Here is a 26,393-nt window from a genome sequence, read left to right as displayed (position 1 = left end):
AGACCCAGTTGACAGGCACTACGTCGGCTGCCGGTCCTGCGGCCCCTGACTTGCTCCTCTGTGTTTCCCAGCCAGCCGAGAGTTTGGAAGGTCAGGATGAAGTGGCTGTGACCGAGTCTCAAGGGAGCATAAGGGCTCAGGCAGGTCGGGGGGTCATGGCTCCGCTATGGAGGTCCATGCTGTCCAAAAGCAGCCCCTTGTACCGCGACTCCCTCTTTTCCTTCTGTCTGTGGGAGTGGCAGGCGCAGAAGAGAGAGTTGGCCATTCTCAAGAAGCAGACAGAAAGGGAGAAAAGAATGCTGCACAGACAGATGGAGAAGTAAGAGCTTTGGGGTGTTTTATAGGTGTAGGTTTAAATTTTTTTTTAAATCATAAAACTTAACTATTTAAAACAATATTTGTGTTTTTGTACTCTACCGTTTAAAAGTTTGGAGTTGGTAAGACTTCTTAAAGGTTTTGAAAGAAGTTTTCTGTGCTCACCAAGACATTTACTTGAATGAAAAATACGGTAAAAACAGTAATATTGTAAAATATTATTACAATTTAAAACAATTGTTTTCTATTTTAAAATACTTAAAAATTTAATTTATTCCTGTGATGGCAAAGCTAAATTTTCAGCAGCCATTATTATAGTCTTCAGTGTCACATGTTCCTTCAAAAATCATTCTAATATGCTAATTTAATGCTTAAGAAAAATATGTTATAATTATCAATGTATTTGTCAATATCAATATAATTATCAATATCATTTATTTGAAATTGAAATTATTTTTAGAATTATAAATGTCTTTACTTTCACGTTTGATAACACATCCTTGCTGAATAAAAGCAAAAAATTCCTTCCAAATAAAAAAAAAAAAGTGACCCCGAACTTTTTAATGATTTTTTAAAACAATCTGGGCAAACACAATTTTCTGTGCATTTTACATGAGGTGCGCTATTATGTAGAGTGTTTTAAAATCAGTTGCAGGATGTTCACAATCAGGATGTTGTCTTAGAATACAGGTCTATTTTGGTTGGTGTTGGTCGTGTTAGATTTTGGTGCATATGACTGTGTGTGCATGTAGCTGAAAGATATTAGATTTGGAGAAGGAGCACATGTGAGAGAGGTGGTACACACTAGTAGGACGCTTCTGTGTGTGTGTGTGTGTGTGTGTGTGTGTGTGTGTGTGTGTGTGTGTGTGTGTGTGTGTGTGTGTTTTGGCTCTGACAGAACAAAAACAGGTCCTAATTAATCCAGCTTGGAATGAATTGTGGGTACAAAATTAGCCTAATGCCCAGCATGCTGGACACACCTGGCACGTGGCAAACAGAATATGGTGACAATTTGCATGTACAACATGCTTAATTTGTATCCACATAAGCATAATAAACCAAAAACTAACTTTTATCAGACCCTGACATTTACTTTTATTAGTTTTGCAGTTTTGACTTACAGAAAAGGAGAAGTGTGACACAATTGCTTCATCAGATGTATGGCACATTAACAAAAGTAATCATAAGTGGTAAACTGCAGAAGACTTTACTACTGTTTTGAATGAATTATGAAAAGTGAGAATTTTGGTTATATTCTGACAATATAATTACAGATATCTTGTGTTTGCAGATTGTGCTCATTGTTTGTTTTTGTAATAACCAGAGTAACTAGCCATGACTACATTAAGCAACAGGATGTTTTGTTGATCACTTGGTTTCTGTTTCTGCTGCTGGGTAGCCCTGTCCATCGTGAAAACTGATTGGTCCAAAGTCACTGCTCCTCTTAACTATACTGTACATTAAACATCAAATATCTTCTGATTGGCTTACAGACGTACAGTGGTCTCTCACTGTCATCTCATGGAGGAAGATTAGCTCCATTTTAATACAAACAGTGCTAAATGTCATTTTTGTCTGTTCTCAGGCTAAGTAAGGAGCTACAACAGAAAGACAAGCTCATCGAGTCGCTACGCTCCAAACTTGACCAGCAGCAACGATCGGATACACCTACTAGCAGCCATGCCCTCTCTGTGGCCACCGACCAATCAGACGGGACCTCTTTTGTATCAGATGACCACGGCTCAACCAATGAGGATCTAGAGCTGTGCTCCGAACTAGATGCTGCCAGCGAATATGGCCAAGAGGAGGCAGCAAGAAGTGCCACAGGTTTTTTAGTTTAACATCATCATATTTCTATATTTTATCATGTCCTCTTCAGGTTAGTTTCTCATCCACCTTTTTTCATTGTCCACCTGTTTTGTTTTAGACTCACGTGATCATAGAGGCTCAGCCTCATTACATCCATCCAATCCTCCATCTATCACTTCATCACACAGCCACCAGTTCTCCAACACCTGTCCCAGCATGCACTGCACACCACATAGGCCAATGAAGGCCCAGGCACAGACAGGTACGAAGAGTGTGGGGTACCAAATCACACATGTCCTTTTAGTATCTCTCATAACAATGTTATTTTATCTCTATGTGCACTGCCGTTCAAAAATGTGGGATCAGGTTTTTTTTTTATTAATACTTTTATTCAGTGACAGTAATAACATTTACAAAAGATTTCTTGCTGTTTATGCTGTTTTTATTTGAAATAAAAAAACATTATGAATTTTCTATTTAAAAAAAAAAAAAGAGTCCTAAAAAAATTTAATGCTCTTTTCACAAAAATATTAAGCAGCGCAACTGTTTTCAACATTGATAATAAAAAATATTTCTTGAGCACCAAATCAGCATATTAGAATGATTTCTGAAGGATCATGTGATGCTGAAGACTGGAGCAATGGCTGCAGAAAATTCAGCTTTGCATCTCAGGAATAAATTACATTTTAAAATATATTAAAATAGAAAGCAGTTATTTTAAATTGCAATAATATTTCAAAATATTACTGTTTTACTTTATTTTTGATCAAATAAATGCAGCCCTGGTGAGCATAAGAGATTTTCATAAAACATACAAAAAACTTACCGACCCCAAACTTTTGAACGGTAGTGTGTATTCTTTTTTTAGATTCTTTTTTTTCAATTCTAGTGAATTGAAAGGTTTTGTTTATTCCATAGACCAGCTGTAGCCTGCTTCTAGGCATAAAAAGTCTCACTCAATGAAGTATCTGTAGCTGTTTCTCTATGTGTGCTCCCATCAGGCCTCTCTACTGTACCTCTGTCCAGCTCCTTTTCTTTCTCCACCGCTCTCCACTGTCCTCAAATGTCTTCTCCACCTGTATTTGATCCTCAAACTCAACCCTTGAGAACCCGTCACCCTTATGGTGGGGGATTTTCACTGGCAGAGGTTCACCAAGAGCTTCAGATGCTCCAGAGACAGCTTGGAAACAGTGAGCCTGCATCTGAGTGTGTGTGGCACAGAATGATTCATACTAATTTTGTCACTGAATCAGTATCAGCAAGATTTGAACCCTTAACTGGAATAATGCTATTGCCAAATAGAAATCAGAGAATGAATAAAGAAAATATAAGTTAACACAAACTTTTTGTCAAACAAACCTAAGAAGTCAATAATGCAATATGCATGTGTTTAAAGTTGAATCACTAATATGCATGCATAAATCATTTGCTTAATCTGTATTTGTCCAATAAAAATATCTAAACATCCTCTATACTGCCTTTTTTAAAAAAAAAAAGAAATTAATAATTATATTCTGCAAGAATGCATTCAATTGATCAAAAGTGACAGTAATTTTTACAACAAGATTAAATAAATCCTGTTCTTTTTAACTTTCTATTCAACAAAGAATCCTAAAAAAAAAATGTATAACGGTTTTCACAAAAATATTAAACTGTTTTCAACATTGATAACAGTTAGAAATGTTTCTTGACCAAATCGGCATATTAAAATGATTCCTGAAGGATCATGTGATGGAGTAATGGCTGCTGAAAATTCAGCTTTACCATCACAGGAATAAATTACATTTTAAAATATTAAAAAAATAGAAAACCATTATTTTAAATTGTAATACTATTTTACAATATTAATGTTTTATTGTACTTTTTGATTACATAACTGCAGTCTTGGTGAGCCCCAAATGCTTTGACTGGTAATGTATATACTCACATTGTTTTTTACATTGTCTCCAATAATGTTTTCTTATCCTGGTACAGGCTACCATGGTCCTCAGATCAAAGCCCTTCCTGCATTTGCACTGGGCTCCCATACTCAGCCTGACCATAGCAGCTTACACCCACTATCCCATCATGCCTTCGAACAGTCACCTTTCAGCAGCCAGCACACCAGTCCCACTATGAAATCAGGGGCAAGCCTTCTGGAAAGCAGTACAATGTGGGATATGATGTATGGCCCAAGATCTTTAAGACCAGGCACGTATGGAGACGTGTCCTCTGGTTCCTCTGGATATCAGTCAGGCCAAACAGGTTAAATCTCAGAGTTAATTATAATGTTAACATATTGTTGTCATATATAATGTTTTGTAAAACTTATCCTGCTTTTTTTATTCAATGCTTTAGGCACAGACTTAATGGAAGAACATTTAAGAGAGATCCGCACTCTCAGACGGCGTCTAGAAGACTCTATCCAGACCAATGACCGTCTGAGACAACAGCTGGAGGAGAGACTGGCCTCCTCTGGGCGAGGTCAAAGATTCACACAATCAAATGAACCCAATCAGTGTGTTTATGTTGTAATACTTGTATGTGTTTTTGCTTGTCTGTTTCAAATGTATTTATATTTTCTCCTACCTTCCACTAGCAGGGGGAGCGCCCACTAACATCTATATCCAAGGCCTTGATTCTGTCACTCAACTGTCCAATGAGATTCGAGTGCTGAAAGAGGAAAATCACACCCTGCAAACCCAACTCCAGCAGGCCAGGACAGGTAAGATCTTAGTCCTGCTATGTTCATAAGGAATGCTATCAGTAGTACTACAGCAACTTTAGGTGCATTAGATGTAAATGATTAAGCATATTTTCTTGTCAGTGTTGACAATGGAATAGTCATATGGCTTAGTTCACACAGTATTCATTCTGTATAGGCATTCATCTTGGAAATTAAAAAATATATATATTATTAAACATTTTCAGTTATAGCTAAGGTGTTGTTTTATTGTGTCTGTTTCACGTGCAGATGGCAGTAAAGAGATGGAGCGGCTGAGAGAGGTGGTTCTGTCTGGCCGTGGCCAGTTAAAGCAGGCGGAGCTAGAGGCGAACCGGTGGGCGGATCAGTGCAGACGGCTGCAGTCTCAGGTTAGAGAGCAGGCTCAGGCAGTACTACAGCTCAAACAAGAGAAACAGAACAGTCTGGACAACAGCACCAGGTACAGAGTGTCAGACTACAATATTTTGAGATTTGACTCTTGACAAAAATGTGGCAGACTGCATTGTATAATATTACTGTATATACATATGTGAACAGGCTACAGCATGAAGTGAATGTTCTCCAGCAGCAGCTGAGTGAGTGTCAATGTCTAGTGCACACGCTGCAGTGTGAACTACAGGTGTATCAGAGAGTCTGTGGCACTACTGAAAGCAACATAGGTAAGAAACAAGTGCACCTGTCTGAAACTCAATCAAAGCCATCAAATATTGCTCATTTTGCCCTACAACTAAATTTATATTTTAAAATGACTGAAATTTGTGTTAGATGGAACAATTACAGCTAAAGTCTTGTGCAACTAGCTTTGATTTGTATAAGCAGAGTATTAAAATGTCTTTTGCCCTCTACTGCTGTAGGCTCAGGATTGAGTTTGACCTTTGACCTACGAGAGCGAGAGTCTAACATACATTTGTTGGAACAGCAGCTGAGAGAGAGGATGGACCAGTGTATGCCCCGTCCCTCAGCCAGGAAACAGCTCTTCCACGGTGAGACAACTAATTATAATAATCAATCATGACTTTAATTTGCACGTTTGTGGATGCATTTTGACATATTTATAAATATTTTAATTTACCCTGGTCTCACTGTCTGCTGTAGACCAATCACCCTCTCCTGTTCGAGATACAAGGTTCTCCAGCCATGCTTCAACAGCTGTGGAAACAGATGAGCAAAAGTCTTCTGCTAGTGGTAAGAGTTTTATATAAAACACTTTTGATGCTTTATACAAGAGATAAAATTCACTCACATAAGTGCAAGACACAGAAAACTAATTAATCAATGCGTGTCTTCTGATTAGACTCCTCTAGGTCTGGTGCTGGAGCTCTGGAGGCTGAGGCCCCTGACGGCTCCTTCGCCTGCAAGACTGGGCGTCATATGATTGGTCACGTGGATGACTTCAGTGCCCTGCAGCAGCAGCTACTGGAAGGGAAGGTTGTCATCCGCAAGATAGAAGCAGCACTGCAGTCCAGCACAGAAGCACCTAACCTACCAGAGGTCAGAATATAGATCTGATTTAAGATGAAAGGCTGGTGTAATAATGAGTGGAGGGATAATTCAGAGATATGTATTTCTTTAGCAGGAATGTCAAATGATTAAAATTGGAATTAAATTAATTGCATGGTATGATGATTAATTTATCAAAATAATCAAATTAATTGCATTTATCTGGGGAAAAGCTGATGATTAAAAAATTAAAAATTAAAATAAATATTTTTCAAATAAAAACAGTCAAAATAAAACACTCACTAAAAAATAAAATATTTCTCACTAAAAAAGTGAATATTTTATTTAAACATTAAGCAACATTAGAGAACCAGGAAGATGCAAATACATTTAAAAATTATTGAAAAATTTTTTTTTCTATATTTCAAATATATTGTAAGTCAAAGGGGTTCAGCTGATAAAAAGTAGGGGAACCAGTGGTATATATATCAATATTTGCTGAGAAAACCCCTTAAATTAAGATTGTATTGCAGAAGATGAGTCAAATTAAATGGCCACAAAAAGTGGTTTTAGAAATCAGTATATAGTTGTATTTCCATATAATTGAACATAAACACATCACAATTTTAGAATGTAGATTTGTAGTATTATTTTAATTGTTAATTTATGTACATGTCTGTCAGATCTGTCTTTTCATATTTAAATATAATTAATCATACTAAATTAACACATTAGATTAAACAGACTGAATATAAAAAATATTTTGTGCTTTAATAAACTAAACGAAATATTTCCTTTTATTTAATTTTCATATAAACATGTGTGATAATTTTTAATTTAAATAAATGCACTTACTATATTTAATGTAATGTTTTCCTGAAATTGAAAACGGTAACTTGCTAAAAAGTTTGAATATTCCAAATGAATTGTCATTCACATGCGGTCTCTCTCTACAGGGTTATATGAGGAACTTGCACACCAGCACTAAGACACTGAAGCAGATTCTGGAGGAGACAAGCTCTCTCTTAAGAATGTTCTGGAGGGCGGCTCTGCCCAGCACTGAGGCCTCGGCCCAGCAGCTCAAAAAGGTTAGAGGGCACTTAGAGAAACATTGCAGTTCTTACAATAGGTCTTGGAAACAAGACCCACTTTTGTGCTCCTGAGACATCATTTTGCATGCACCTGTTAAGAGAAATTCACGCTGACCGCGACAGTTTTCAGTAGCGCCCATTTACATAATTAAACCATTAATAAAATCACACTGAATGTTGGTTATTTTTGTAATCCTAAAGGTTTCTTATAAATGTGTTTGTGTAGGAGCAGCCTTTGAGAAAAGAGGTTGTCGCACTGAGGCGCAAGTTGTCAGAACAAGAGCAGCTTCTCAGGGACACGATGGAGAATCTAAGGACGTCCAGTCGCACTAAAGACAGCATGGAGCAATTCATTGTCAATCAATGTGAGTTAATCTCTTCTCTGTTCTCTTTGTTGATGTTTATTGTTCTTCTCTTCACTTTATTTTCATTTATTTCTAGTGTCAAGAACACAAGATGTGTTGAAACAAGCTCGCTCAAATCTAGAGGTGAGTCTTTTCTATCATTCAAACATGCATTTCTTTTACAACCTCAGGCATGTTTCTATTTGTAAAACAAGTTTCCCCTGTTACACACTCAAATATGTGTAGCCCAGATTAGTGTTGGGCGATACGCTCCATAGTCATGTCGTCCTATCGTCAGCCTCTGAGATCGCCGATACACAATATCATTGTGCTAATTTATTTAATTATTTGTGACCCTGGACCACAAAACCAGTCATAAGGGTCAATTTTTTGAAATTTTGAAATTAAATAAGCTTTCCATTGATGTATGGTTTGTTAGGACGGGACAATATTTGGCCGAGATACAACTATTTGAAAATCTGGAATCTGAGGGTGCAAAAAAATCTAAATATTGAGAACATCGCCTTTAAAGTTGTCCAAATGAAGTTCTTAGCAATGCATATTACTAATCAAAATTTAAGTTTTAATATATTTACAGTAGGAAATGTACAAAATATCTTCATGGAACATGATCTTTACTTAATATCCTAATGATTGTTGGCATAAAAGAAAAATCAATAATTTTGCTAATTATCAAGAATACCCCAGCGACTTAAGACTGGTTTTGTGGTCCAGGGTCACATTTACTTGCGTAGTTTAATAGCCGGAAAGTGAACCAAGTCCAGGGTCAGACTAAAAGCAGCCTAATGTTAGTGTAACCTATTAACTACACATTATACTATATTTTTAGTCATCATTTAACATGATCACAATTTAATAAAAACTATTGTAAGTTACTAATTATAATGCTTACATTTCCTCAGTTACTCAAACAGCAGCTACAGAAAATGAGCAAAGACCATTTACATGATCATAGAACATCATCACTGACTTCAGTCTAGCTTGAGTTAATGCATTTTAAAAAACACTTCTATTATAATCAGTGAAGCTATCTCTTATACTTACTTCGCACGTACATTGTAACGGTGGTGGGCCCCAGAAACACAATTTAACTCAATAATTAAATAACTTGTCTTATATCAACTTGTTCGTACAGTAAACTACACTTGTTGTTTATGACGAGAGAGTTCGCAAGAGAGCAGAATTCAGTCAGCAAGCGTGCACACTCAACAACAAAACTCTGGTGTTTCAGCGATGACTCATCTGAATGCCTCTGATTGGCTATTCTATTTATAAGCTCAACAGAATCGTGTGTGATTGGTTATAACGTGCAACGCCGTAAAACGTGTAAAAAAATACAATGGGACAAATAAGCCCTAATATTAATTAGATAGCAATACTAGCCTAATAATAATAATAATAATCATCTTGATATCATCAAAGGCATCAGCCACACACAATTTTTTTACACAATACTATCGTCTATCGGCACAACCCTCCATCAGACGATTAAAGGCTCTATCTCCGGTTCTTTCTCACTGGGCTATTTTCCTTCTCCTGTGTATTTCTATGTCTTCTGAGTTATTCCAGAAGAATGAACTAAAGATTGCCTCTCTAGGCTGCACCCCTCTCCCTTCATCCTTCTATTCGGTCTCATCCACTCCTTCCTGGTCTGATAGAGGTACTGCGCTCTGGGTATATGTGTGTGTTAGTGTGTATGTGTTTGTCTAGCAACACATGCATGCCTGACCTAATGTCACGCAACCAGACGTCTGACCATCAGCATGAAGTGTCATCCACCTAAACTGAGGGGATTCCAGTTGATCAGATGGGAATTTATCATGTATGTCAGCTCTTTTATAATAACGTAGTCATCACATAGTATGCTGCCCTCTCTTGGCTTGGAGTGAAACTACAGAAGCAGTTTTTTGTTTATTTGTTTGGGCATAATCTAAAAAAAGAACATTTGCTTTGTCCTCTAATGGCACAGTTCAGTATTAGTGATTGTAATCTTCTTATCTGTCTCTTGCTGTCACTCTTTGTTCAGGTGAGGTCTCAGGAGCCGCCCTCCAACATGCCTCCTCTCTTGGTTGGAATTTCCTGACCCCTCACACTCAGGATCAGCACAAATCAATGGCAGCCTCATGGCCGGCACAGGGGAGTGACAGACAGCGCCTCCTACAGGTGTACTGCAGAACCGACTCCAAACTGAGTGCTGCTGTCTCTCCCTCTTTCTGAGTGAATCAGTCGTATTATTTCACCCCAAGATGCTCTAGATGTCCTGTGTAGAATAGATCTATCATTCTAGATCTATCAGTTAGCTTTATTTACTACATAAGAACCACCAAAAAGCTCTCAAAGTTGCATTTGACTAGATTAGTATTATTGATGTTTGGATTAGCAATAATGTCTTCAACCAAAGTAACATCTTATTGGTTTGCGTTTGGTGTTAGGGTTTATATTGAACCAGCAACACAATTAACGTGCAATTATACTGTGCTACCAGCCAGACCTGCTACACTGTAAATGAAAGTCACCCCAGGGACGAGCTGAAGACCGATGGTGCAATATTCAATCAGCCTGCTACTGAAGTCTTGAAATTGGAATATCCCAATAAGAGAGATGTTTGTTTGTTTGTTTTGTGTTATTGCCAAAGCTTGAATCTATTGCTTTTAATGAACTAACCCTCTGCTGTGTTTTGTCCCATTAAACCTAATGTACATTTTTTTTTTATTCCATTAATTTCATTTTCTTCCTTTAATTTTCTTTCTTTTATTGTGTTATTGCCAAAGCGTGAGTCTATTGCTTTTAATGAACTAACCCTCTGCTGTGTTTTGTCCCATTAAACCTAATGTACTTTTTTTTTTTTAATTCCATTAATTTCATTTTTTTCCTTTAATTTTCTTTCTTTTATTGTTTTTTTTTTTTTTTTACTGTTTTTATGCTTTTTGATGTATAATTTTCCTGTACTGGAGAGTATTTTTTTAATTACTTTTTGGTTTTGGTCCAAAAAATGGAAGAAAAAAATCAGTGCTTTATTTTTCTATTTGCTGCATCAGCTCTTCTTAATGGACTATCTTTATTTTGTTTTATTGTTTGTTTTGCGTTTGGTTTTGTTTACTTTTCATGTATTTTATTTTGTTATTTGGTTTGGTTTTTGTTTATTTTTGTTTTGTTTCACTTTTTTTGTTTTCATTTACTTTGTTACTTGGTTTGTTTTATTTTTATTTTCTTGTTCTTTTTTATAATAGGCTTGCAATGTTTTTTGTTTTGTTCTTTTTTATAATAGGCTTGCAATGTCTGTAAACTGGTTCCCATGAGATAAAAAAAGACTCACTTGAAACATTATCTCAAGTTACTGAGTTATCATTACTGAGTTAGATAACTATTTAGTCAGACATTGCAGACAATTTTGCAAATTGTAGATTGTGAGACATAACACTACACATGCATAGCTTTACTGTTCTAACTGTGTATGTGTGTTTGAAAGCCTGTTGGTCTTGCATGAACCACACGAATTACACTGTCATTGGCAGTATTTCAGTATTCCACGATAGTGCAAGACGTCCTGGGGTTTCTGCTGTATATGTGTAATGATCTGGTGCCATTTTGCTTGCTTTGTATATGATGTATTATTTGTTTATGAGACACCTGTTTGCTGCTGTCATTAGGTCAGGCATGCATGATGACAAAAGAGAGCCATGGATCAATTCAAGTCAACCTTGCACTCAATGTTCTATGACAATCAAATAATTCTCAGATAGGTTTGTAATTTTGGAATTTCATTTGTTTAAAATATTGGTAGCAATGCAATTTGATTTTAAATTTCCCTTTGTAAGCTAATGTAAATTGAGTTAGGGTTGTTAATGGGTAATGCATGTATATTTCAGGGAAAAGTGAGGAGGAAACTCAAAACAAAAAGGGACAATTTAATAAAAAGGGAATCGTACATGTCACATCGTGTATTTTTGTCTGTATTTCTTGATTATATTAACAATATTTATGTCTTAATGGCACAAAAATCTAAAAGAATATTTTAACTTCTTCATACAATTGTCCTAATTGTTGTGTAATAATACGTCTTTACACCAGCAGATGGCACAATACAGTTACTCCCAGGTTACTCCACATATTAAAGGCACAATATGTAATTTTCGCCGCTAGAGGGCGCATATTCAAAATAAACAAATAGACAAAGGCGTAGTTTGATGACAGCGTGACTGAGTGTGGAATCATGGGAGTTGTGGTCTTCATCCCCACAGCCGATGCAATCCGACGGGACTCAGGCAGAAATCATGTTCATGGATGAGCTAATGATTTATTAACATAGTAGAATGAAGCAGGGTGAGGCTGAAAGCCATCGAAGCGAAACGAGGCCGCTGAACGAGCACGACACACGGCTCGAAAGCAGCGGAGCTTTTATTATGCCACAGTCGACCGCTTCCGCTCCTTCCGGTCGTGCGTATGTGGGGGAAAAAACCTGCGCTGTTTTATCATACTAGACACATTTCAAAGTTCTGTTATTATGCTACTCTGTGCGGTCGTCACCGGTCTAATAAAATGCATAACATATTAAAGCGTCTTTGGTGTTTCCATGTTTTCTACAAAACAAAACCGGAAATCAAGGGTGTATGACGTCATTGGCAGGCGACACAATGACACTATGGACACGGTCCATGTCACTAGTTAAAATTGCTTATTTCTCTGGATTTAAACATTCTTCGAAACATTTGGGATAATGTAAGTACACAAGTCAGCAAAATATATAACACCGTTCTAGTGGTTTTTGGATATTTCAATAAAAAAATGTCTATAAGACATGCTTAATATGTCATGCATATTAGCCGCATCAGTGACTACATAATCAAAAGCTTTTATCAGGAAGCATTCCTCTGTACTGTACAGTACAATTTACTGTAGTTATTCAGAACAGCTTGCTGCTGCTTAAGTCTAATTGAATCCAACCGCATTCAACATGCACTGAGAAATCCAGATTTTGTGTCAGAGTTGAATAAGCCAGTTCAGTTAACTATTCCAAAGTATTTAATCTTTTTGTCATTTACTACATGCTGTTACAAGGGATGGCTATTCAGTTGGACCTTATCGCGTTGTAATGTTTACATTATTCCAACATATTTAAAAGATTCTATTTCAACTTTAATAACTGTTTTATGTTTTCATATATTTTAAAATGTATTTCATTTCTGATGGCAAAGCTGAATTTTCAGCATCATTACTCCAGTCTTAAGTGTCCCATGATCCTTCAGAAATCATTCTAATATGCTGATTTGGTACTCAAGAAACATTTCCTTTTATCAATGTTGAAAACAGTTGTGCTTAATATTTTGGGAAAAAAAAAAAAAAAAACGGATTTTTTGATAAATAGAAAATTCAATAGAACGGCATATTTGAAATAGAAATCATTTGTAAAATGATGTCTTTACTGTAACTTTGGATCAATTTAATGGATTCTTGCTAAATAAAAGTATTAATTTCTTTTAAAAAATGTGCAACGAGACATCAGAACACACTGTATTAAAATACAGCCTTTAATATAAACAAGAGTTTCTAAAAATAAGCAAACACTGGGAATAAAGGCAACACAAAAATTAAAATTATAATTCCAATGTAGGGTAAAGGAACCCACACAGAGATCGAACAAATTATATAAGGCACATTTAGCTCTTTATGTCATAATGTGGGTTCCCATTTTGCATTGTTTCTCTGGTCCTTTGTTTACTGTGTATTTAGCAGTTTTCACAGAACAAATACAAACAGTACTGACTGCAGCATGTAAAGACTTGACTATGGCCCAACGTAACCAACCTAATTCACTTTAAAAATTACACTCCGTATATTTAGGTACAATTACTTTATGCAAAAAGGCAGATTTCCATGGTCTGTCCGACTATCTATCTATCTGTAAAACAGAGACTGAATGTAAAACATTATAGTGCACTGGCTCACAATGGCTTCATTGATTTGGTCAGGGACGAATGTCAAATATTTTAGAAATTCATTAATTAAATATCAAGGTACAATTCTATATCAATGTAAACATGAATTAGGTTGGGCCCCAACCTCAATACAAGATACCATCATTGCTCTTTCCCAGAGGTGATATTTGAAACACTTTGGTTACTCAACAAACATTTTGTCCCATCATGGAGGGTGTTTTCAAAGAAAGGTGGTTAAAATTTGTGCGTGTAAAAACATGCAAGACATTGATCATTTTGAGATGCCTAATCCAGACCTCATGTACTCGTACACCACATAGCTGATGCTGACAGCTGGAATCACTTTCATGAAGTTGGGCAGGATCCCACGGTAAAGCCCAAAAAAGCCCTCTTTCTGCATGGTCTTCTTCACTAACTTGGACATGGACACCTGCTCCGATCCCTCCATTGATGCTGGGGACAATAAAAGGAAAATGTCAGGCAAATCACAGTGCAAAATTGACATATCCTGTGTATATTACGGTCTGAATATTTACCCTGGGCCTGCATGCGTGTGCGGACCAAAGCGAGAGGGTAACTAGCCAACTGGCCACATGTGCTAGAAATGGTCCCACAGCCGAGAAGAACCAGCACCCCTGGGTTAGCAGTGTCTTTAGCATACTTAGACAACCAGGCGTTCTTCAGGGTCTGTATAGAGAGAAAGAGTCAAAATTACATTTATTCATGTTTCGCTTAAAAAAAAATTTTTTTTAAAAAGTATGTCATCGTATAAGTAGATAGCATAGACAAATCAGTCCCATATTGCAGAATTAGTATTTTGAGATAGGCCTTTAAAGTGTATAGATACAATCAGCAAGAGACCAGTGTTAGTTTAGTCATTTTTATATATTACTATAGTATTTACTCATATTTTGATTTAGCTTTTATTTTTATATTTTCAGTTTTCATTTTAATTTTAGTAATTTTGTGTGCTTTTGTCATTTTTACGAGCTATTTAGCTTTAATTTATTTTCATTTCAATTTAATTTTAGTCGTTTTAGCAGTCATTTTAGTACTTCAACCTAAACATGTTTTATTTCAGTTAGTTGCCAAAGCAACATTTCTATTTTTCATGTAAACTTAAGTGTTTTTTTAGTTTTTCATCTAATATTTATATTTTATTTCACTTCATTATTTCATTTAATGAAAACAATTTTTCAGTTTTAGTTTTTAGTTAACAGACAGACCACCCATCAATAAGGGTAACAACTTTAAGGATTACCTATTTTATTAATACCCAAAGAAAACATGTCTAAAAATTCAGTTTAAGCAGAATAAGACTAAAAAAAAGGTTTTTATTACTTTTGACCAGTTGAAGCAAAAAATAAATTTTGATTTATCTGAAATGCAAAGTATATTCCAATGGCATTCCAATTTTCTTTAAAAAAGGCCAGATCTTTTAGAAATGTATCTTACACACAAATATGCAAACATCTGCTGCATTTTAAGTAGGTCACAAACCTAAAAACTTGAAAAATGCCCAGAGGTGTAACACCTAGTCTGAAAATATGAACTTGATATGATATTCAGAAACAGATATGCAGTCTAACAATATAAACCTGAAGTATCTCACAGTGTTCCAGAGTTTGTACTCACCTCATACACTGCTAAATCTATTCCAGCATACGGAATAATTCCCAGGATATTGGGTACATAGCCTTTATAAAAGGCCTTCAATCCCTCCTTCTTCAGAATCTTCTTGGCACAGTCAAACATCCCAGAATACTGGCCAGTCTTCCTCAGAGTAAGTCTGGTCTTCATTACCTACAATCAAAAATCACTTTTTTTTTTTAAATATTACTATCATAATCATTTACCTTAAAATGTGCACCATGTGTCATTATTGCCACTGAGGGCTACAGTTCATTTTAAATGGCCAATGCTGGAGCCACAATACACTACATTAAAACGCTATCTATAGAATATTCCATCTCCATGGATCTCCTTTCTCACCTCCATGGGGTAGATGGCTGTTTGAGCGGTCGCACCTGCCAGAGAGCCAGCCATGAACCGCTCATGTGACTGGATTTTCCCACCATCTTTGGCCAGCAGCTTCTTATACTGTTAAAGCACAACCCGAAACACATTATGCAAGACTGATTTAACATGTAAAACGTAGCCGAGCAAAAACCTGAAATGGGTTTAATCTTTTCATTAGGTAAAGGAAATGCGATCTTCTCCATTGCAATCATCCTCTGTCCTCCACACCAGATTACCAGTCCAGGGTTTTGTGAATGGCTGCTGTTAAAATAGCTCTCATTGACACGCTGCTTGTGGAAGACACTTCAGCAATGTCACATGAACATTTGGCCTGTGTAATCACAGCCGTGTTGTTATTCAGTAAAACAGTTCCATAATCTACAAATTAATATTGAGGAACTGACATTTCACCCAATATGATCAGTTGTTTTGCTTTACCAGGAAAAATAATAGCTCAAAGATAAAAAGGAAGATTGTGGCAAAGAAAAATACAAAAGTGGAAGTGGTTTTCAATGTTTGTGGGTTTCATGGTAACGTGATTTTCTCAGTGTCACATTGGTCATATTGGACTAGATATGTAAGAACAAAGCTGGAAATATTCTTTCTCTATTTTCTTACCTGCTCATATGCCATGAATTTGATTGCAGTTTCTGGGGCGATTTTTATGACGTTGACTCCATTACCCCGCCACAGAGAGGCCACGCCCCCTTCTTTAATCATCTGCTTGAACCCACCCACCAGACTGATTTTGTTGGATTTTGAGGAATGAACCTATAAAAGAATAAATTTACTGTCATTATGCCATTCAAGTAGATATTAGGTAATTACATGAAATATTGTAATATTTATCAGACAATTCAAATTTCAATTGGTCATAAATTATTGAAGCAATCAGTTTTAACTATTTCAGCCAAATCATTTTCTTCATCATTATTTTGTCTTGTTTTCCAATAAAACTACATTACATTTTTTTAAAACAAGATACATTTTCATTAAATACATAAAAATACTTTTTATTACTTCACACAATTTTATTATCAAGTAAATTTATCTTGTTTTAAGGATGAGTGCATATTTTACAACAAATAAATATTAGATAAGGAAAAGCATTTTGAAGTATAAATGTGGGTTTAACTGCACCTGCATGAAGACTTTCATTCTGTCCAAGGGGGCGGTGCCTGTTCGAGAGACCGCCCCTGCCACGCCCCCAGAAACAAGATGCTTCCACCAGATGCCTGTGGTCTTTTCCTCCTCAGTGAACTCATCTGGAATAGTTAGACTGTCACCTATATCCAACACCTAGCACACAACAGAGGTAAAGTTAGTTACTAACCAACAATTCTAATCTACAGAATAATTTACTAAACCACACTGATCCATACTTAATGTCAAATATATTTCATATTTTTATGGCTCAAACCAATGTTTAAACTCTGAGAAAAAAGGTTCTTTGTCTTAGTGTTGGATTGAAATATGAAAATAATATCCTGTTACCATTTTGTGACTGTCCATATAATATGCAAAGAATATGATAATAGGCAAATATCAGGGATGAAATATAACGGTTTCTTTGTGAAAGCTGCAGTAGTAAGTAAAATGTGCATTGCCCTCGTTGCTGGTTCAGCTGTGACCTTTAACCTTTCACACTGCACAGCTAGCGACTCCCTGAAGTTTGATCATTCGCAAGGGACAATTAATTACAACCTTGCTCCTAATCCAAGTTGGTGTAGTCTAATGTCATCAATGCCATCATCTTATGTAACATATCAGTACTGCATCACAGACTTACACAGGTGACATTAATTTTTATTAAGGATAGGGATAGTACTGTACACTCAAAAATGAATATTCTGTCATCATTTACTTGCCCTTATTTCGTTCCAAACCTGTATGACTTTATTTTTTCCACAAAAGAAGATATTTGAAGGAATGTTGGTTACCAAACAGTTTTGGTTCCCATTGACTTCCACTGTATTTTTAGTCCACATAATGGAAGTCATTAGGAACCGAAGCTGTTTGGTTACCAACATTCTTTAGAATATATTCTTTTATGTTCCACAGAAGAAAGAAAGTCATACAATTTTGGAGCAACACAAGGGTGAGTAAATGAACTATCAATTTACATACAGATTTTTTGTTAACTATGCCATTGTTAACATGTTTAGAAATAAAAATACCTCAATTTCTACCATCAAACTATTTCATATTGTCACTTTATATATAACATTGGGGCTATAGCTCAGTGGGCCAAAAATGCTTTGGCCTCTATGAAATAATTCGGATCAGAGGACCTACCATATCTACATCCATCACATATACAGCCTCTTCATCCTCAAAATCAATGATGAGCCATTCTCTCTTGTGCTCCTGCAGCAAAGCCATGCTGATACTCTGCTGCCAGCCCATCTGACACCGGCCGTGGACGCTGACAACTGCAATGAAGACCTATTGCTCCACCTGCTCGCTTCACAATGTTACAGTCCTGATTCACTTCTTCATCTCTGCCCAACCTCACTGTGCTTCCATCAGTGCAGCAGTCAGATGACAAGCGCATCCAGGGCTAATCCCAGTACAGGACAGTCTTAAATTAGCTTCACTGCAATTGGCTGAGATGACTCGAGCTGAACCTGCACTGCTCAAAAAACAGAAAATCACCCAGTGACTGTGATTTTTGGCCTAAGCTTATTTTAAGTCTGACATTTTAAAGTCAACCGGAAAAGATTTTAGATAAAAGAAATGGACAACCAAAAACATTGCATTATTTCAATTCTAAATAGGAAAAATAGGGCTTTGGTTTATGTTAGAGGTAATCAGTAGCATTTAAAATGAATTTTATTTAAAACAATGTAAGTCTATAGTTCTATGTCCTTATTCATATAACTACATAAATGTGTGCGTGCGAGAGATGCTAAGTTGTCTTGCACATTGTGTCACTTTCATTAACTTTTGACATGTAATCAGTTAAGAGACTGCTTATCCTTCCTGGTCTCAACACTTTTCCCATGATTCCTCAATCCTTCCCACTGACAGAGGGATATAAATGGCTGGCCAAGCTTATTACAGGGCTAACAGAACTGTGTGCCTGACTAGACAACTCAACGGGCGTCTGACTGGGCCGATGACATGTGACCGTTTGACTACACTCTATCTAGTGATCTTCGTAACTGATACCTGATTCAAATCAGATGGTAATGTATGCAATATGTGATATGATGTTTGAGTGGAACTTACAGTTGAGTGTTTCCAGTAGCGTATGATTTCCTGAAGGTTATCTGCTGGGTTGAAGAGGAAATGCTCTCTCCATTCATTCCAATCCACAGACATAGTTCCATCCGCATCAATACTGGAGGATAAAGGGTCAAATTAGAGAAGACGTGAATCTGGATTATAATGTCCTATGTGACCCTGGACCACAAACCAGTCATAAGTAGCATGGGTATATTTGTAACAATAGCCAAAAATACATTGTATGGGTCAAAATTATTGATTTTTCTTTTATGCCAAAATTTTTTAGGATATTAAATAAAGATCATGTTCCATGAAGATATTTTGTAAATTTCCTACTGTAAATATATCAAAACTGAATTTTTGATTAGTAATATGCATTGCTAAGAACTTCATTTGGACAACTTTAAAGGCGATTTTCTTCAATATTTTGATTTTTTTTTTGCTCCCTCAGATTCCAGATTTTCAAATAGTTGTATCTCGGCCAAATATTGTCTTATCCTAACAAACCATACATCAATGGAAAGCTTATTTATTCAGCTTTCAGATGATGTATAAATCTCAAATTGACCCTTATGACTGGTTTTGTGGTCCAGGGTCACCTATGTGATAAAGTTATCCTAAAGCCTAATGAGTATATCATATATAATCATTTCCTTCATGATAACTATAGAAATCCCAAGAAACCCTGCACTCTGCAATACTTTATCAGTGGACTAATTAGATTAAGCACAAGTATTTCACAAGCAAAGACTATACATAAACATACTGTGGACTTTACTAAACACTGACAACACAAATGTGTTGCAGAATTATACATAAATGTTCTATTCCATTTATAAGTTAACGCTATCACTTTATTATTGCATTAAAGCAACTGAAATTTGTATCAGGCGTGTAATATTTTGCAAAGTGAGCGTAATCTTTATTATCCAGTGAGTTATAGGCTGCTTTGCTATAAATGAAATGAAGTACAACTCAATAGAACTTTTATTAAATTTTTCATTCATTTCCTTCTTGGTGCGAGCAAGCCTTTGGAGTACCTGTTGAGGATCGTCTCTGCATCTCGATCTGTCAAGTTTATGCCCATGTCTTTAAGTGACTGCTGGATTTCTTTGGCATCGATGCGACCTGCATATGCAATTAATGTTGTTAATGTTTATTTTATGATCAACAAAAGCAGAAGGTGCAATGACAAGTGTTTCAGTCTCTAAATTAGCATGATTAGTGGATGTAAGACTTCAGGTCAAATTTATTTATATAGCACCTTTCACAATATACATAGTTTCAAGGCAGTTTTACAGAAAGTTGTATTGTTGTCTATAATGCCTTGATGCTTTAACATAAGAGTGGTTTTAGGGTACAAATGATCCTATGAATTTAATGGTTAAAATGGATTAGTCCACAAAGAAACGGAGCAAAAAACATAATAGTATACTTTAATCTTACCATCCTGATTTTTGTCCAGACTCTTGAAGGTCAGTTTGAGTTTTTTCTCGTGTTCTTTCAGATACTTTGAAAACTCCTCAAAGTCCAGCCCTTCATCCTTATCAGTGTCTCCAGAGGCAACCATTTTCTGTAAGAGAGAAACATAACACAGTCCATGAGATTCCTGGAAAATGTGCATCACTGAGTACTAGATCCTAAATATAATATAAACATTCATATTTTGCACATCATACAGATTCTCTGGAAACACTGACTTCTCAACCTTACAGTAGATTTAAAAAATAAATAAAACCTTTAGCCCTCATTTTCATATTCAAACAGACAAACCCAGCTCAGTTTGTTCTGACATCAATGTAAACTTTAAAAACACTGCCACGCAGTGTTGTCATTTAGATGCAATCATAGACTACTTCACACTTCAGTACAATGCAGAAATTCAGGCAAATTTCTCCCCAAAATCAAAACGGACAAAACAAGAAAAACATTACAATGTATCTATGTGACCTGATGAGCTTGCTGGCACACTCTTTGTTTTTGAACTTTGATACAGTGGGTCTCATTTGCTTAGGCGAGGTGGGGTTATATCAGCTGTCTCAAAATGGGTAAGGAATGTCAAAGGATAACGGAATGTAGGTTTAATATCAGCATGAGCAGTACAGGAGTGTCTTTACCTACCCTTCTGCTTTAAGTGCACTTCCATGCAAAAGACAGGAAATGGCATTACCTGTATATGATTGGAAAACCCTATCTGAAATGACAGCTGAGATGTTGGGGGACTGTTGAGGCAACTAAGCTATTGTCTGTTATTTCCTATAGTCTAAGTTCGGTGACTATTTTTATGTGCAATAAAAAGCATGACTATATTTACTCCTAACTTAAATAGCATCAAATATTACTAGAGGAGGAAGAAGAAGAGGAGGTTGTGGGCTGGCACGAAATGCATCATTTCCCATCATATCTTTCAAGTACTACTTATGGTATTTACTATTAATGGTTTAGCTTAGAAGCATGTATTAATATCTGCAATACTGCATCAAACAAGATGGTGGATTTTTCTTAGTAGTACATTTCCCTTGCATGCGAACAATATAGGAACCCAACAGCCTGTCAACGTGGTTTATTGGTTTATGGGGTTTATACTGAACCCAAAACCCAGATCTACAACAAAAGTGAGTCAACAACAGAGATGCAGTGAGCCAGTGAACTGGAATTACCTGCGCTTCACCTTTCCCCATAGAGAAGCCCATAGCAGCCAGGCCCGTCTTGAGCTCAGAAACATCCACTTTCCCATCTTTGTTAACATCCAACTTCTCAAACAACTCCGCGAAACTTTTCGTGTTGTCCTCCTCCCAACAATGCGATTCGGTGAACACGAATTTCCTTATAAGCTTATACATGATGCAGTGCGATGTATACCGTGTTTATATTTTTACTGCACGGGATCCAAAGATTGCAGCAGGCAAACTGCGGAAGAACAGCAGTTGCCTGGCAATGGAGAAAACAGACCCTCCCTTAACGTCTTGCCCCACTGAGTTAAACTATAGTAGTCATACTTTTATTGCCACTATCGCTTGAAACTCAACACTGTATCAGGTTTAATGTGTAGACGTTCGGTCTGGGCTGAGCTGAGAAGTAGGGACTAGCATTACTAGCGTATTTGCCTGCGGTGCCTCCTCGTTTTAGACGGACACACCCAAATGTACACAAGCTCTCGCTCTCGCTCTCGCTCTCGCTCTCTCTCTCTCTCTCTGTATGACTCACTGGCAAGAATTACTTAACAGAGGTTGCATTTAGTAATTCATGCTTAACTTCCCATTTTTCATGGCACTATGGACTATAATGCATCATAGTAGATAGATAGATAGATAGATAGACAGATAGATAGACATGTATAGATAGATAGATAGATAGATAGGCAGACATGTATAGATAGATAGATAGATAGATAGACACATAGATAGATAGATAGATAGATAGATAGCATCCTTATTCCAGTTCTCTAAAATCCACTAATAACATGTTTTATTATTATTATGTAATTATTATATTATTAGTTTGTTTGCATGGTTTCAAAGCAGCTTTACAGAAAGCCATGTATAATAGCATGTTTTATTTTATTTAAATGATTACTAATAAAATATTTTGTTGTTTTATTCGTTTTATTTGTACTAATAACATTATTATTATTATGATTATTATTATTATTGCATGCTAAAATGTGCAATGCACAATTGTGATCTTAATATGATACAATTAGAATCTTCAGTTTTGCACAGCTGTAGAAACAAATCCCTAGGCCTAGATCAGTCTAAATATAGCGAGTTACTACAGTAGTCAGATATGGATAGAATAAATATAGCTTCAAAAGACTGCATAGCATCAATTATTATAATTTAGTACCTGCTAGAGAATCAGATATCAGTCGAGACATACATAATAGCCTTGATGGCCAGAGGCAACTTTGAAACATTCACGATACTGTTACAATAGCCCTTTTATGGCGCTCATAACAATCTCTAACGATATATTTCTTACAATATAATTTCTATATCACTTAGTATGAGGGATGTGTATTAGACAATAAGCCCTATGAGACAAAATGTCTCTACCACAGAGATTGTCTGTCTGAACCTGTTTTTTACAGTCTATGGTCTGAACACTAGAGGTCCTCCGGTGTTCTGCAGAGCTGCTGTGGTAAAGTGCGTGACAGCTTTACGACAACTGTACTTACATGTGTTGCTTTACGACACACGCAATCGCTTTACGGGAGAGTGTAGCATGTTCACTGATGTTGACATTTTAATCCGTAGTTTAAGGAAATAAATAACTGCACATTTGAGTGTTTATCGTATACGAGTTCTGGATTATTTGTAGCTTGTTTCCAAGATGGGAAAGCCGAAAAAGAAGAGTAAGTATTCACTGCTAAGTTTAAGCAGAACGTTTTCTGTTAGCTGTTGAAAGCATGTTGTCTATATACTAAGACTTGGGTATTGTATGCGTAACATCACATGTAAGGAAATGTTATATTTTATTATTCAACACAAGCAGTTTCGTAAATGTTCGTCACTGTTAGAATGGCAATGTGACAGAAAGTTAACAAAGTCGTGAAAGAATACTTTTTTTTTTTATATGTTTTGTTAAAGAAGCATTAATTTGGAAGGTAGCTAGCTACTAATGTTTTCTTACTATTTCAAAAGTACAACACAAGTATCTGTCAGGATATATTTGGAATATATTTGCATTTTGGGTCAGACGTAAAGTTTATGATAAAAAGTTGTAACAATCAGCCCGAGTAACTAGTTCTGTGTCCTTTAACTAGTCTTTAACAGCATTGACAGGTGTCTGGAACCTGCATAGAGGTTGGTGTTTCTCTAACATTATCTGTCTGCTTAACGTTCTGTGTCCACCTCAGGTGACTTGAGCCGTGCAGAACTGATGATGATGACAATTGCAGATGTCATCAAGCAGTTGGTTGAGGCCCACGAACAGGGAAAAGATATTAACCTTAACAAGTCAGTGCATTTTTAAGTTTCAGAAACACAATTGGAACCGTTTTCTCATTGGATAACGGTAAACTAAGACAGCTAATGTTTTTATAGAGTCAAGACAAAGACATCAGCCAAATATGGTCTCTCTGCACAGCCACGGCTAGTGGACATCATTGCTGCAGTGCCACCTCACTACAGAAGAGCCTTGGTGCCCAAACTGAAAGCCAAACCCATTCGGACTGCCAGTGGTGTAAGGATGGCATGTTGGCCCTTTGCAATTTGTATTAGGGTGGTGTAAAGATATCATAATGTAGAAATGAAACTGCTGCACAGAGTTTGATTTAATATTTATTTGTAGATTGCAGTTGTCGCTGTGATGTGTAAGCCTCATCGCTGCCCACACATCAGTTTTACAGGCAACATCTGTGTGTGAGTATGACTGAAATAATGTGCCCTTGTATTTCTGGTACACTATCGTTCAAATGTTTGGGGTTGGTAAGATTCTTCTTTTTTTTTTTTTCAGAGTTTTCACAAACATTAATCAGCACAACTGTTTTCACCACTGATAATATTAACAAATTCTTAAGTACCAAATCAGCATATTAGAATGAGTTCTGAAGTATCATGTGACACTGAAAACTATCATAAATAAATTACATTTGTATTGAAATGTACTGTGCATGTAAATGTATTGAAATAGAGATTGTAAATAATTGTAATAGTATTTCTGTTTTACTGTATTTTTACTGTATATTTGATCAAAGAAAATCTTATGTTCTTATGAACATAAGAGATTTCTTTCAAGACATTCAAAATTTGGACCAATCCCTAACCTTTTGAACATTTATTCATACAGTCCGTGCTTTTATACAAAATGACTTACAAATGAGTAATTCTACAACACAAGCTATTCACCATAAAGAATGGCACCATGAACCTTTTACAGTACATTTTCCATGTGAGCCTGCATCTGGTTCAAGCAGTTAGCATTGTGTATCAGTTGGTGGGTAAACTTTTATGAGCAAAATATAATGATAAAACCAGTCTTAGTTTTGATGTTTATGTGGTGTGTTTGTTTTCATTTGCTCAAACAGCTACTGCCCAGGGGGTCCGGACTCGGATTTTGAATATTCCACACAGTCTTACACAGGATATGAGGTAATTATCCTTCTGTATCCCAAAGCAATGCTATCACGCATTTTTTTTTGTGAGTTTTGCACTGATGTTATGCTGTATGCTTCATTTTGATTGTCTATTCCCCCTCTTACCCAGCCCACGTCAATGAGAGCCATCCGTGCACGATACGATCCTTACCTCCAGACTAGGCACAGAGTAGAACAGGTGAGTCATCTTCACTGTGCCTATTCATGAGCAGCATTTTTGGCATTGTACAGTTAAAATCTTAAGGGATCATAAGCTACTTAATGGTTTTGATTTTACGGTGTACATCTGCAAGGTTGATGATCCTCTCAGCTTTTCCACTCATTAGATGGTGTTAATGTCATTATGCTGCTGTGTTTGCACATCTAGCTCAAGCAGCTTGGTCACAGCGTGGATAAAGTGGAGTTCATTGTGATGGGAGGCACATTTATGGCTCTGCCGGAGGAGTACAGGGACTATTTCATCCGTAACCTCCACGACGCGCTGTCAGGACACACGTCCAACAACGTCACTGAAGCTGTCAGGTACCAGCTCCCCATGATAAACTTGTCTATGACTGATAGAATCAGGCCACCCTTAATTATGAGTTTTGTGGCACAAATTTCTTAGTGCCAGGAACAGTGACAACATCCTTAGTGGCATATATATATATATTAGGGTTGGGCCGATAGACGATGACGGCCATCATGTTAACCCCCTCTCCCACAATCTGCCGCATCCCCGTTCCGTGTTCGAAAAGGAAATAAAGTGTACTACGGAAACCCTAAGGGAATAAATAGCCTACAAGATGGGAGGATAAAAAAATATTTCAATACTTTTTTTCGCAATTATATCGTTGGGTAAGTATAGGCGACTGTATATAAATTGCGGGCATCAGGGAGCCGCTATTGAAACCGCTTTCGATTGCGCGCTCTCATTTTACTTTCACTTTCACTTTTGAGATTCGCGATCACAAGGACCCATATACTATGGAGCGGCAGTACTTACCGCACATTTGACAAGATTAGATGTTTGTCATTGGTGCTCAGGATCTGCAAATCATTCGCCATCATCCTATCAGAAATTTCTCTTTACTCTGTGTATGTGGTAAGTGAACTTTCATGTAGTGTAATGCAACAGGCTACCGCTAGCAAGCGGCTAACCTTTTAGTGGCTCCATAGGACGCGTTATTCGTTTCAGGCTTCGGGCACACCCCTAACCGTTTCTTGAAACCCGCCCAAACAACATTGTTTTTTTTTGTTTTTTGAGGCTTTCTGACCCCAAGACTCAACTATTTTCTACAGTTCTCCAGCTGTGATCCTTGGAGTCTTTGGCCACTCAAACTCTCCTCCTCACCATTAGGACGATATAGACACACGTCCTCTTACTGTATTAGAGAAAAATATTTATTT

At 36.6% G+C, this 26,393-nt stretch overlaps 3 protein-coding genes across 14 annotated transcripts in view; 2 read left to right on the top strand and 1 right to left on the bottom strand.

Annotated features, from left to right (window-relative positions):
* LOC107698370 (myomegalin-like) overlaps positions 1-10,566 on the top strand; it is a 68,431-nt gene extending 57,865 nt beyond the window's left edge. For 5 of the 12 annotated variants that reach the window (XM_016499357.1, XM_016499356.1, XM_016499346.1 and 2 more), the window contains 16 exons: positions 1,901-2,142; positions 2,243-2,386; positions 3,126-3,332; positions 4,099-4,368; positions 4,462-4,587; positions 4,703-4,828; positions 5,078-5,267; positions 5,366-5,487; positions 5,683-5,811; positions 5,924-6,013; positions 6,123-6,319; positions 7,225-7,356; positions 7,586-7,724; positions 7,801-7,847; positions 9,294-9,384; positions 9,751-10,566. In XM_016499357.1, the coding sequence (XP_016354843.1) occupies positions 1,901-2,142; positions 2,243-2,386; positions 3,126-3,332; positions 4,099-4,368; positions 4,462-4,587; positions 4,703-4,828; positions 5,078-5,267; positions 5,366-5,487; positions 5,683-5,811; positions 5,924-6,013; positions 6,123-6,319; positions 7,225-7,356; positions 7,586-7,724; positions 7,801-7,847; positions 9,294-9,384; positions 9,751-9,941 (2,443 nt within the window). In that variant the 3' untranslated portion in view covers positions 9,942-10,566. The remainder of the gene's footprint in view (positions 1-1,900; positions 2,143-2,242; positions 2,387-3,125; positions 3,333-4,098; positions 4,369-4,461; positions 4,588-4,702; positions 4,829-5,077; positions 5,268-5,365; positions 5,488-5,682; positions 5,812-5,923; positions 6,014-6,122; positions 6,320-7,224; positions 7,357-7,585; positions 7,725-7,800; positions 7,848-9,293; positions 9,385-9,750) is intronic. The other 7 variants (XM_016499350.1, XM_016499349.1, XM_016499348.1 and 4 more) reach the window with 6 other exon arrangements.
* Positions 10,567-13,231: 2,665 nt separating this feature from the next.
* Positions 13,232-22,036, bottom strand: LOC107698372 (calcium-binding mitochondrial carrier protein SCaMC-1-like). Its single transcript, XM_016499358.1, has 10 exons — positions 21,568-22,036; positions 20,354-20,480; positions 19,948-20,035; positions 18,911-19,022; positions 16,820-16,978; positions 16,298-16,450; positions 15,653-15,760; positions 15,296-15,463; positions 14,197-14,347; positions 13,232-14,113 (listed from the first exon to the last, which is right to left on the bottom strand). The coding sequence occupies exons 1-10, from the start codon at positions 21,748-21,750 to the stop codon at positions 13,932-13,934; spliced, it is 1,431 nt and encodes a 476-aa protein (XP_016354844.1). The 5' UTR covers positions 21,751-22,036; the 3' UTR covers positions 13,232-13,931.
* A 1,045-nt stretch (positions 22,037-23,081) lies between these two features.
* Positions 23,082-26,393, top strand: part of LOC107698368 (elongator complex protein 3-like) — a 21,794-nt gene continuing 18,482 nt past the window's right edge. Inside the window, exons 1-7 of the mRNA XM_016499343.1 lie at positions 23,082-23,261; positions 23,766-23,865; positions 23,953-24,091; positions 24,200-24,270; positions 24,936-24,999; positions 25,114-25,182; positions 25,372-25,526. Of these exons, the coding sequence (XP_016354829.1) occupies positions 23,240-23,261; positions 23,766-23,865; positions 23,953-24,091; positions 24,200-24,270; positions 24,936-24,999; positions 25,114-25,182; positions 25,372-25,526 (620 nt within the window). The 5' untranslated portion in view covers positions 23,082-23,239. The remainder of the gene's footprint in view (positions 23,262-23,765; positions 23,866-23,952; positions 24,092-24,199; positions 24,271-24,935; positions 25,000-25,113; positions 25,183-25,371; positions 25,527-26,393) is intronic.

The sequence above is a fragment of the Sinocyclocheilus anshuiensis genome, unplaced genomic scaffold, assembly GCF_001515605.1.
Source record: "Sinocyclocheilus anshuiensis isolate Anshui unplaced genomic scaffold, SAMN03320099.WGS_v1.1 scaffold1746, whole genome shotgun sequence".
NCBI lineage: Eukaryota > Metazoa > Chordata > Actinopteri > Cypriniformes > Cyprinidae > Sinocyclocheilus > Sinocyclocheilus anshuiensis.
The sequence above is the reverse complement of the archived record's forward strand: the minus strand, read 5'-3'. Positions and strand labels throughout refer to the sequence as shown.